The 12,160-nt window shown below is 36.8% G+C and overlaps 1 protein-coding gene across 2 annotated transcripts in view; it reads left to right on the top strand.

Annotated features, from left to right (window-relative positions):
* Nucleotides 1-12,160, top strand: part of fpgs (folylpolyglutamate synthase) — a 63,223-nt gene that overhangs the window by 26,908 nt on the left and 24,155 nt on the right. For both annotated transcript variants that reach the window (XM_028809120.2, XM_028809121.2), the window contains exons 4-6: nucleotides 3,533-3,597; nucleotides 10,916-11,030; nucleotides 11,642-11,719. In XM_028809120.2, coding sequence (XP_028664953.1) covers nucleotides 3,533-3,597; nucleotides 10,916-11,030; nucleotides 11,642-11,719 — 258 coding nt within the window. The remainder of the gene's footprint in view (nucleotides 1-3,532; nucleotides 3,598-10,915; nucleotides 11,031-11,641; nucleotides 11,720-12,160) is intronic.

Below are 12,160 nucleotides of genomic sequence, written 5' to 3'. Positions count from 1 at the left end.
TGCTACACTCAAGCATACTTTAATAATAATAATAAGAGGACAAATAATACTGTATATAAATACAAAAATAAACTTTGTGTTTTGCATACTCACGTGTATGTGTGTGCATGTGTATATTCTATATGTATGCATATGAGTATATATGTGTGTGTGTGGCTGCCCCAATTAACCGGTGGCCCACTTAAGTGGAATCGACTGTATTTAATTTTTGGGAAACAAAAATTTTTCAGTTAAACATTTTTGCCATTTGTATTTGGTAAAATAAATCAGGTAGATCGTAACATTCTTTGCAAAAGTTCTGGCAAAATCTTTCCATTTGTAGTCAGATTGGGAAGGACACAAACCCTCTTAGCTAGCTACAGTTAGGTCCATAAATATTTGCACAGAGACAACTTTTTTCTAATTTTGGTTCTGTACATTACCACAATGAATTTTAAATGAAACAACTCAAATGCAGTTGAAGTGCAGACTTTCAGCTTTAATTCAGTGGGGTGAACAAAACGATTGCATAAAAATGTGAGGCAACTAAAGCATTTTTTGAACACAATCCCTTCATTTCAGAGGCTCAAAAGTAATTGGACAATTGACTCAAAGGCTATTTCATGGGCAGGTGTGGGCAAGTCCGTCGTTATGTTATTATCAGTTAAGCAGATAAAAGGCCTGGAGTTGATTTGAGGTGTGGTGCTTGCATGTGGAAGATTTTGCTGTGAACAGACAACATGCGGTCAAAGGAGCTCTCCATGCAGGTGAAAGAAGCCATCCTTAAGCTGCGAAAACAGAAAAAACCCATCCGAGAAATTGCTACAGTATTATGAGTGGCAAAATCTACAGTTTGGTACATCCTGAGAGAGAAAGCAAGCGCTGGTGAACTCAGCAACACAAAAAGACCTGGACGTCCACGGTAGACAACAGTGGTGAATGATCGCAGAATCATTTCCATGGTGAAGAGAAACCCCTTCACAACAGCCAACCAAGTGAGCAACACTCTCCAGGGGGTCGGCGTATCGATATCCAAGTCTACCATAAAGAGAAGACTGCATGAAAGTAAATATAGAGGGTGCACTGCAAGGTGCAAGCCACTCATAAGCCTCAAGAATAGAGACGCTAGATTGGATTTTGCTAAAGAACATCTAAAAAAGCCAACACAGTTTTGGAAAAACATTCTTTGGACAGATGACACCAAGATCAACCTCTACCAGAATGATGGCAAGAAAAAAGTATAGAGAGGGCGTGGAACAGCTCATTATCTAAAGCATACCACATCATCTGTAAAACACGGTGGAGGCAGTGTGATGGCTTGGGCGTTCATGGCTGCCAGTGGCACTGGGACACTAGTGTTTATTGACGACGTGACACAGGACAGAAGCAGCCGAATGAATTCTGAGGTGTTCAGAGACATACTGTCTGCTCAAATCCAGCTAAATGCAGTCAAATTGATTCATGATACAGATGGACAATGACCCAAAACATACAGCCAAAGCAACCCAGGAGTTTATTAAAGCAAAGAAGTGGAAAATTCTTGAATGGCCAAGTCAGTCACCTGATCTTAACCCAATTGAGCATGCATTTCAGTTGTTGAAGACTAAACTTCAGACAGTAAGGCCCACAAACAAACAGCAACTGAAAGACACTGCAGTAAAGGCCTGGCAGAGCATTAAAAAGGAGGAAACCCAGCATCTGGTGATGTCCATGAGTTCAAGACTTCAGGCTGTCATTGCCAGCAAAGGGTTTTCAACCAAGTATTAGAAATGAGCATTTTATTTCCAGTTATTTAATTTGTCCAATTACTTTTGAGCCCCTGAAATGAAGGGATTGTGTTAAAAAAATGCTTTAGTTGCCTTACATTTTTATGCAATCGTTTTGTTCACCCCACTGAATTAAAGCTGAAAGTCTGCACTTCAACTGCATCTGAGTTGTTTCATTTAAAATTCATTGTGGCAATGTACAGAACCAAAAAAAGAAAAAAGTTGTCTCTGTCCAAATATTTATGGACCTAACTGTATGTTGGATATAGTTTAAGGGAATACTAAACCCAGAAATATTTTTGTTACTTATCCGATATATGTAGTTCGCAGTGATGGTTTAGAAAAAAAAAATTAATCTCATGTTTTAATTGTTGAATAAATAGAACAAAGTTTCTGATAGAATAGGCATCTATGGTGACCAACTCTGGACAACAGCAAGCAATATCAAAAATATCCATGAAAAGCTCTGTTACTCGTGTCACATAATCCACATGTCAAATTGTCTAGTCATAAGCTTGCAATGGGGCAAAACATGCGTATTTTTACTAAAAAGCTACTTTTGGAAAACAGTCTCATAGACAAAAATGGAACACACTGAAACACAACTCAGCATTTGAATTCAAGACATTCATGGTTAAGACAGGTGGGGAGAGAATCCAAAACTTGCAGTTCTGGCCCATTGAGAAATCTGCATGCTTTCACTATAGCTGTTTTTTTTTATGCTGAAAAATTAATGATTACACAGGCATAAATAATATACAGTAAAAGCCAAGCAGCTAAGAAAGTGAGCTACAGACCACGAGGCTGCTGGTTTAGGTTTATTCAGCTTTTCACTATTTAGATTTTTTCATTTAGCAAATGCTTTTGTCCAAAGCAATTTACAAGTGAGGTCAATATAATCAAGTCCACATCGGTTTAGGAGTCTATTTTGAAACAAGTGTTACAAGACTAGGTTGCAAAAATAGACTAAAACAAGTGAAAAATGCTCCAGAGCTTCAAAGTAAGTTACCATTGATCCAATTAAAGCACAAGACTAATTAGCCTTACTTTTAACTACAACAAGCACTAAGCATTACAATTCAGTAGTAATTAGGTAACTTTTCAGAAAACTAGATGGTCTTCAAATGCTTCTTAAGCACACTTAAGGGAATGAGCTGTTCATTTGAATGTATGTAGCTTATTCCACCATTGAGGGGTTCACTTGAAAACAGTCTCAGCTGAAATTTGATTCCATGCACAGGTCTTATCATTAGACATGATTGGGTGGGAAAGAGCACAGGACCTAATGAGGGCCTCCAAATAAGTAGATGCTGTATTGCTGACTGCCCTTTAAGCAAACATCAATAACCTGAACTTGATGCCTGCCACTACAGAATGTCAGTGGAGTGACAAGTGTTCACCTCTACCAGTTTAAAAACAAAAGGAGCTGCTTTATTTTGGAGCACCTGTAATGGACTGATGGTACATGCTGGTACCCTAGACAGTAAGGAGTCCATGTAGTCAAGGCATGTTGTGACTAGTGTCTGGGCAAGAACTTGAGTTGAATGCTCTGTTTTTTGTAATTTAATGTAATTTCTATTGTCTTGTTAATGTGTTTATTGAATTGTAAAGTGTCCTCGAGTGTATGAAAGGCGCTACATAAATAAAACATTATTATTATTAACAGAAAATATCTTTTATCTTTGTTTCATTCATTGAAATAATAATAAATAAATGTGACACATACATATGTTAATATTTTCACTGCTTTTTCTTATTGTCTCATTGCTTCTCCCCCATTCTAAAAGGGATCGACATGTGCATTTGCTGAAAAAATTCTTAGGAACTATGGGCTTCGCACTGGATTTTATAGGTTGGTAAAATTTGGTTGCTTACTCAAAATCTCTTTAAAGTGTGAAGCTGCTGAGAAATGTTTTATTTTCTGGGTCCTGGATCTCAGGAGGATCAACAGGTATCTCACAATGTATGTTTGTGTGTACAGGTACATAGAGTAGCCCAGACAAGTACTCAAGTAACAGAACAGTGACTTTTTTTTAAAATTGCCTAAATAGAAGTAAAAGGACACGTTCAGAAAACCACTCCAGTCCTCAAGTTATTTTGATATATAAATAAAATGTAACAACACTAAGATTTTAAACACTTCATAAAAAGGCCTAGTGCATGTCTTTTCCGTTAAATGTGCCACTTCCAACAAACTGTAATAGTTAAAAAGAATAATTAAGTACAAAAGTAAAACAACCTCAATTACTTTTTTGCACAAATCAGTTAATTTTATAACTGCTCAAAAATCTTTTCACAAGCACTTGGCTGTATGCAACTTAAAACACAACCTTTTGCATTTTAGACCAAAAAAACTGTTTTTAACATATAGCCTTCCATGGAAGCGTACTATCTCCATTCAAAAAATAAATTTGATGTTGTTTCACAAAGAGATTGCCTGCTTACCACTGGCTTTTGTTGTTTTGTGACACTGAGATTCATCAGGCATGTAGAATGCAATCAAGCAACGGGAACAGTATGGGGACTGGAATGCTACAAACTTAGCTGACTATGTTGTGGCTATGATGAGATCCTGCACTTTCAAATCTGAGGTCTTCTCTGGAAAAGGAGTGGCTTGTTTGTTTGTTTGTTTTTTTAACTTAAAGCTGGTGTTACCCTACAATTGGAATTCACATAATGTATGTCAGATTTGCCGATGCACAGTCACCAATCATTTTACTGAACCATGTCAGTTTAAGCAACTGAAAATTGCTGCCCAGTTTACATTTAGCAATCGCGTGCTGATCATCCATACAGACATGGGTTCCATTTTTTTCTGACAGCCAATCGTAGGCTTGCCTGTCAAAGCTAGCCCTTTATGAAAGGTTTAAAACTCTGCTGAGTTCAACAGCAATTTTGGCACTCTGCACACCCTACCCCCCATTTTGTCATAGAATTTAAAACACAAGACATCAGACAGATGAGCTTGTCTTCTGTTTGTGAGGTCCAAACTCCCCACATTCCTTATTCCGTGCCACTGCCTTCTGTGTATTGGCCTTCCGGTTGAGCATTCACTGGTTGTCAGCTGTCATGCCCACAGAGCCCGCACATACAACTAAAAACATAATCAAACTGTTTGACTTAATCAGAGTGAGTTGTAGGCTAGTTGGAGTGGGTTGTGGCCTATGCCATATTACATAATTGACTTTGTAGAAGCATGCCGTCAACTGCCTCTCTCTCACTGTGGTTGTGTAAATGTAGGCTATGACTGAAAAACACGGGAAATCATCTAATGTGACATAGGTTTAAGGAATGACTAACTATCCTGGGTGGAGTAGCTCAAGTACCACTAAGTCTTATTTACAAGCCAGATAAGAGTTGATTGCGAAATTCACCAGTTAATTGGTATAGCATTAGTTGCTTTCAACCAGGACATACTTGGAGGTGTTACACCTCTCAACTGGCCTGGGAGTGCCTGAGAATTCCCTGGAAGCTGTTGGATGAAATTCTTCTTCTTTGCATTTATATAGCGCTTTTCACACTACTCACAGCGCTTTGCAATTGTAGGTTAAGGGCCTTGCTCAAGGGCCCAACAGAGCAGAGTCCCTATTGGCATTTACGGGATTCGAACCGGCAACCTTCCGATTGCCAGTGTAGATCCCTAGCCTCAGAGCCACCATTAAAGAAATTAAGGATATGTTGGTCTAGTCAGCTCAGCTCAAGTGTGTATGTTGCTACTGCAACCCTCATCAGGATAAGTGGAGTGAAAATGATTGTTGAAATACCGGGCATACACAAAATGTTCGTGGGAGGTAGAGAAAGGCTGCGCCATCATGGAAATGAGCAACGTTTAAATCCAAGTTGACATTTCTAAAAGCTTGAAACCACATATTGTTCATTTTGAGTTTATCCACTGTTTTAAATTGTCAAAATGGTGTTTGTAACTTTTTGCACTGTGGAATAAATCTTGAAACATAATAACTTGTTTATTCTTTGTAGAAATGTAATTATGGTTTTGTGTTTAGCCTTGTATGCCTTCAAGGAAATCAAAAGCAATTACCTAAATACAGTGCATCCAGAAAGTATTCACAGCGCATCACTTTTTCCACATTTTGGTATGTTACAGCCTTATTCCAAAATGGATTAAATTCATTTTTTCCCTCAGAATTCTACACACAACACACCATAATGACAACGTGAAAAAAGTTTACTTGAGGATTTTGCAAATTTATTAAAAAAATTGAGAAAGCACATGTACACAAGTATTCACAGCCTTTGCCATGAAGCTAAAAATTGAGCTCAGGTGCATCCTGTTTCCCCTGATCATCCTTGAGATGTTTCTGCAGCTTCATTGGAGTCCACCTGTGGTAAATTCAATTGACTGGACATGATTTGGAAAGGCACACACCTGTCTATAGAAGGTCCCACAGTTGACAGTTCATGTCAGAGCACAAACCAAGCATGAAGTCAAAGGAATTGTCTGTAGACCTCTGAGACAGGATTGTCTCGAGGCACAAATCTGGGGAAGGTTACAGAAAAATTTCTGCTGCTTTGATGCCTCCATCATCCATAAGTGGAAGAAGTTCGAAACTACCAGAACTCTTCCTAGAGCTGGCCAGCCATCTAAACTGAGCGATCGGGGGAGAAGGGCCTTAGTCAGGGAGGTGACCAAGAACCCGATGGTCACTCTGTCAGAGCTACAGAGGTCCTCTGTGGAGAGAGGAGAACCTTCCAGAAGGACAACCATCTCTGCAGCAATCCACCAATCAGACCTGTATGGTAGAGTGGCCAGACGGAAGCCACTCCTTAGTAAAAGGCACATGGCAGCATCATGCTGTGGGTATGTTTTTCAGCGGCAGGGACTGGGAGACTTGTCAGGATAAAGGGAAAGATGACTGCAGCAATGTACAGAGACATCCTGGATGAAAACCTGCTCCAGAGCGCTCTTGACCTCAGACTGGGGCGACGGTTCATCTTTCAGCAGGACAACGACCCTAAGCACACAGCCAATCAAAGGAGTGGCTTCAGGACAACTCTGTGAATGTCCTTGAGTGGCCCAGACAGATCCCAGACTTGAATCCGATTGAACATCTCTGGAGAGATCTTAAAATGGCTGTGCACCGATGCTTCCCATCCAACCTGATGGAGCTTGAGAGGTGCTGCAAAGAGGAATGGGCGAAACTGGCCAAGGATAGGTGTGCCAAGCTTGTGGCATCATATTCAAAAAGACTTGAGGCTGTAATTGCTGCCAAAGGTGCATCGACAAAGTATTGAGCAAAGGCTGTGAATACTTGTGTGTGATTTCTCAGTTTTTTTATTTTTAATTTATTTGCAAAAACACAATTAAACTTTTTTCACGTTGTCATTATGGGTTGTTGTGTGTAGAATTCTGAGAGAAAAAATGAATTTAATCCATTTTGGAATAAGGCTGTAACATACCAAAATGTAGAAAAAGTGATGCACTGTGAATACTTTATGGATACACTGTAAATTACTTGTTTCATGTGAAAGTATATTATGACTTACAAAATGAAAGTGCAGTCATGTCTATCTCTAGTTTATTATCCTGTCTTTCTAAATAAAAATATAAAAGCCATGCTGCTGTCGAAGTTGTTTAATCTTGTTGCTAATATTTAAAGATTCTTGCAGAAATTTCCATATGCTGAAGAATTTCTCTGTGATGCCATGAAGTTAAAAAGTAACCATTTACAGTTTAATTAGCATAAGGTGAAAGCAATATACATTTCCAGTAGTTAAAATTAAACTGGTTTACAGCAGTTTGATACAAAGGTTAAATAAAAGGCATCAGAATCACATGAAGGTTAATGAAGTGAAATAAACATGTCAAAAGTTTAGTTCAATTGTGAATTGAATTTAAAGTTTTGCTTCTATTGTACAGTTTTTTGTTGAGATTGCAGTAGTTTGTTGAAAGCAAATGAATCTCAAAAGTAACTTGCTTTCCATAAACGTTGCTGTAGTCTTACAAAGTAATAAGTTGTCTCCTACCAATCGATCTTCTTCAGGCATTACTTTATTTTGTTTGTGACACCTGTTAACAGGACAACAGGACCAGACTTCCCTCTAAACCCTTCTAAAATAGCCTTGTCCATTTTTTGTTTCGTTCTTAATCTGTTCTTTGAACTGCTGCGTTGCATCTTCTGGAACCTGTCAGTTATTACCTTGGTTACCAAGGATTCCAAGCCAAACAGTTTGTTTAATTATAGGCCAGTAGGAATATCTGAACAGTATGATAATTAACAATTGACTCACTGTGGACAGGAATGCAGAAGATGCTATTAAAGATATTTATAATTATATCTAATCTTGGTATCAGTGTTAAATGCGTTATTTCTGAAGTTTTGCCAAGTTTCACATACTGGTTTATTGCAACAGATAATTCTTAATTTCGCAATGGTTGTGGGATGTTCTTTTGAAATCTTCCCAAGTATTAAAAATGAATACCGTATACTGTATATTCGCGTATAATCGATTGAAAAATTATACCCGACTTATACACCCGTTCAAAAATAGAACACTTCTTTTTTTATTTTTTTTTTTATTTTTTTATTTTTTTACATCTTCCTGCATCCTCCAATCTCGCACCAGTTTCTTAGGTACGTTGAATTTTATTGCAGCAGTGCAGTTACCAATTTCTTTCACCACTTCAATGGCTTTTAATTTAAATCCAGCTTCACGTTTTCTTCTGATCGAACGCTCCATCGTAGATAAGAGATGCTGTTACAATAAAGGTGTATGAGAGTGTGAGATACAAAAAACACAAATCAGTGCACACGTCACTTTGGAATAGTGCGGGTATTACTGTGTGAGCACGTAGGCACAATACATAGAAAACAAAAGTCCGTGTGCTCCGTGGTTACTCTCTCAGATGGGCGTCAGCATATCATAATTTCTTGGACCAATAGCATGAGTTTTACGCATTCAACTTATATGAACGACATTACAAAGTACCGGAAATTATACGGTAAAATCAAGCCCCGACTTACCCGTGGGAGAACTTAAACACAAGTATATACGGTAATACTCTTTCAAAACAAATTCCACCTGAGTTGTTTGTGTGCTACTCTGGGTTATGTTCCCTCTCTTTGCAGTTTCGGAATACAGTTATTTACTTTGCATTCTGTGGTAGTAATAATAATAATAGTAGTAGTAGTAGTACCACTATCATATAATACCAGGCATGTCTGGCAAACCTTTACATATGTCAAGTTGACAAGTTATATAACAAGATACAAAGATTGTTGTGTTTTTCTGATAATATTTGAGGGAAATCTGTCAGGTCATGACTTAATGATTCTAATAATGGCAGGAGATAGAGTAACAATGCACCGTAAATATCTAGGAACTCACATTAGTAATGGTTTTTAATGGGAACAGAAGTGCAAAAAAAAAATGTCCTTATTTTTTTTTTTCCTTTTAACTAAAGATTTTTCAAGTGGACAGATGTACCATGATAATGTAGACTCTCATTATTGCTCTTATTTTCAGTGCCCAGTTCAGTGGTTAAAATATTCATATCTGCAGAAATTCAAAAGGCTGTCTTGACAGGCAGCCCGAAATGAATGGTGCTGGTATGGGTGACCTTTTAAGCATGCATTTGCGGCCAGCGCCAAAAACTAGGAATCTTCTTCAGTTCGATGACAGCCGTTCATACTGTGCGGTATTTAATTTCTTTATAATAAAGAACTTGGTTTCCACACAACACAGTGACAATCTAGGAATTATTTTTTTACCCTAGAATTCTCAAAAAAGCAACACCTAAGGCTGCCCACATTAGCATTTTCCATAGGTCTAAATGAGGCCTTAAAAACAGAGAGATGAAATAATACGAAAATAATTTTTACAATATTAACAAAAATTGATCTTAATGTTGTTTAAATCATGTAGATGTTTTTGAATGTTTTATAAAATTTCATCTTCAGTCGTGTTTCTTGTTTATGGATGTAACTGAAAAAACAAATGTTATTGTTTAGCGTAAACACAATTAAATTAAAACCTTGCAACTGAGCTTCTTATGTACGAGTAAGAAATTCTCAGCTGTAGATATTATGTTCATGAGCATCTGGAGTTTACTGCTCATGTAACTTCTACATGAATAAACCCATACACATGCTGAGTTTGTGCATTGAGTTACCTAGAAGGAAATAGGGCAGGGATTAGGCAAGTCTGTTGTAAATCACATCAAGTAACACAAGTAAGCGCTCCTCATTTTAAGGCTTCAAACACTGGAATGAAACCCTCAAGTGTTATATTCCAATTGTTATATAGTCAATAGGCTTATTCTCCCAGTGCCTGTGTTAAATGCTGTATTAAATTCAGTATAGGTTTTTCTTTACCTCTCTCACAGCATTATTGAATTTGAATGTTTAGTTTTATATAGATTTATCCTTTGTTAAGCTTCAAAGTAGACTACAACTTTGCCTGCTGTTTCATGCGATTAAAGTGATTGTTTAAATCCCACACAAAGAAATTACAGGTAAGCATTCCTAATCCAAAATACCTGGGACCAGAAGTATTTTGGAATATTTGCATATACATAATGAGCTGCTGTATCTTGGAGATGGGCCTAAAGTCTAAACACGAAATTTTTTTCTTTCATATACACATACTGTAGTACATATGAAAAACTTGTGTACAGTAGCCTCAGCGGGATACCTGTTAAACAGTAAAATTAGCAGGCTTTCAGCCTCCACCTTTGATTCTGTGTTTTGATTTAAAGGTTACTGTTAACATAAAATAAGAGAAAAAAAGCAGTGAATAATGCATGTAGGTCTTGTAGGTGACAATGGTTGATGATAAACGTGTGCAAACAGGGCGTCAGAGGCTCAGCTCCCCACCTGGGCAATTGAGCTCAGCTGTGGAATTTTCCACTTCTTCATCATGTCAATAAGTTTAGAATTTTGGAATTTCAGATTAGGGATGCTCAACCTGTATTTAATTACCTGACTTAATTGATTAATTAATTCTTAGAATATATGTTTTCACATAAGCTCTGCAACGTATAAAAGTTTTTTTTGATGTGTCATTTCGATTATGCAAGTTTTGTGGCTTATCTGAAATGTAATTCATATATATGAATGATTTGGTGACTTTTTATAGGAATTTTTTATACATAAGATTTTTTTTGGATAAAAAGAATATTTCAATTTGTAAACATTTCCCCCTTCCTGCAGTTCTCCCCATTTGGTGCAAGTAAGAGAGCGAATTCGAATAAATGGGCAGCCAATCAGTAAAGAGCTCTTTACAAAGTACTTTTGGCAGGTCTACAATCGACTAGAAAAAACTAAGGTAAAGAAATATTTCTGTTCAGTAGTCATGGTGATGATATAGAACTGAGCATGCTTGAGGTTTAGGGGGTTTGAGAAAGCTATGTTAAGATTGTCTCAAATTCTTGTTGATACCTTATAATTTATATCAAAATATTTCCAATTACAGTATACACCTGCAATTAAGTTTTATAATTTCACATAGTGTATTATCTAGTACCAGTGAAATAAGGAGAGTCCAATATTCACAAAAACACACAGACCCAACCAAAAGTATAGGTACACTAAACATTACAATTGTCCATGATTTAAGTTGAAACTGACAAACATAATTGGAATCCACCATTCTTTATTCCATATTCGATTAATTTAAAACGTCATCAGTTGTTCTATTTATTAACTAACTAGTTTTATTATTTTATTAAATTGTGGATCGTATTGTTATTTATTTTTATTCTTCCACAATATAATAAAATAGTTGTGTTTTAACCTGTGCATTATTTTGCAGAGCTCTTTGCATGATACTAATAAATACAGATAACTAGAAATATAAATATATCTGGTAGGCTATTGTAATAAATTACCATCTTATATAGATCCTAATAAGTATTTTTTATTTCCTTCTCCAACCAGGATGCCCACTATGGTACAATGCCAGCATACTTTCGCTTTCTCACCTTGATGGCATTCCATGTGTTTCTACAGGAGAAGGTAATTTCTTAGCAAAGGCATATAGAAAAGCAGGGTTGTACTTAAGAACTGTGTTTTTGATTTCTTAAAGGATGAATATTTTAGTGCATAGTAGTTTTTTTAATAAAATATACATAAAGGCTATGCAATTAAACAGTGCTAATTACAACTGCCTCAAAAGTTATAATCATTAGATAGATAGATAGATAGATAAGGAATAGGTGTGGGATTCACACCTATAATATATCTATCTATCAATATGAGTTCACCTCATTTTGGTGTAACTTTTCCTTTCACATCTCCAAAGACATTTATATCAAGCTGATTGATTATTCCTAATGGCCCAGTGTGTGTTTGAGTAGACCATGTGATAAGTTTCCTCTTTCCTTGTATCCATTGATGCTGGGATAGATTCTAGATCTCTGAATTAAATTATCTTCTATGGACCTAATGCTAATTTAA

Source organism: Erpetoichthys calabaricus, chromosome 9 (assembly GCF_900747795.2).
Source record: "Erpetoichthys calabaricus chromosome 9, fErpCal1.3, whole genome shotgun sequence".
Lineage (NCBI taxonomy): Eukaryota > Metazoa > Chordata > Cladistia > Polypteriformes > Polypteridae > Erpetoichthys > Erpetoichthys calabaricus.
This window is presented reverse-complemented; position numbering and strand designations above follow the sequence as displayed.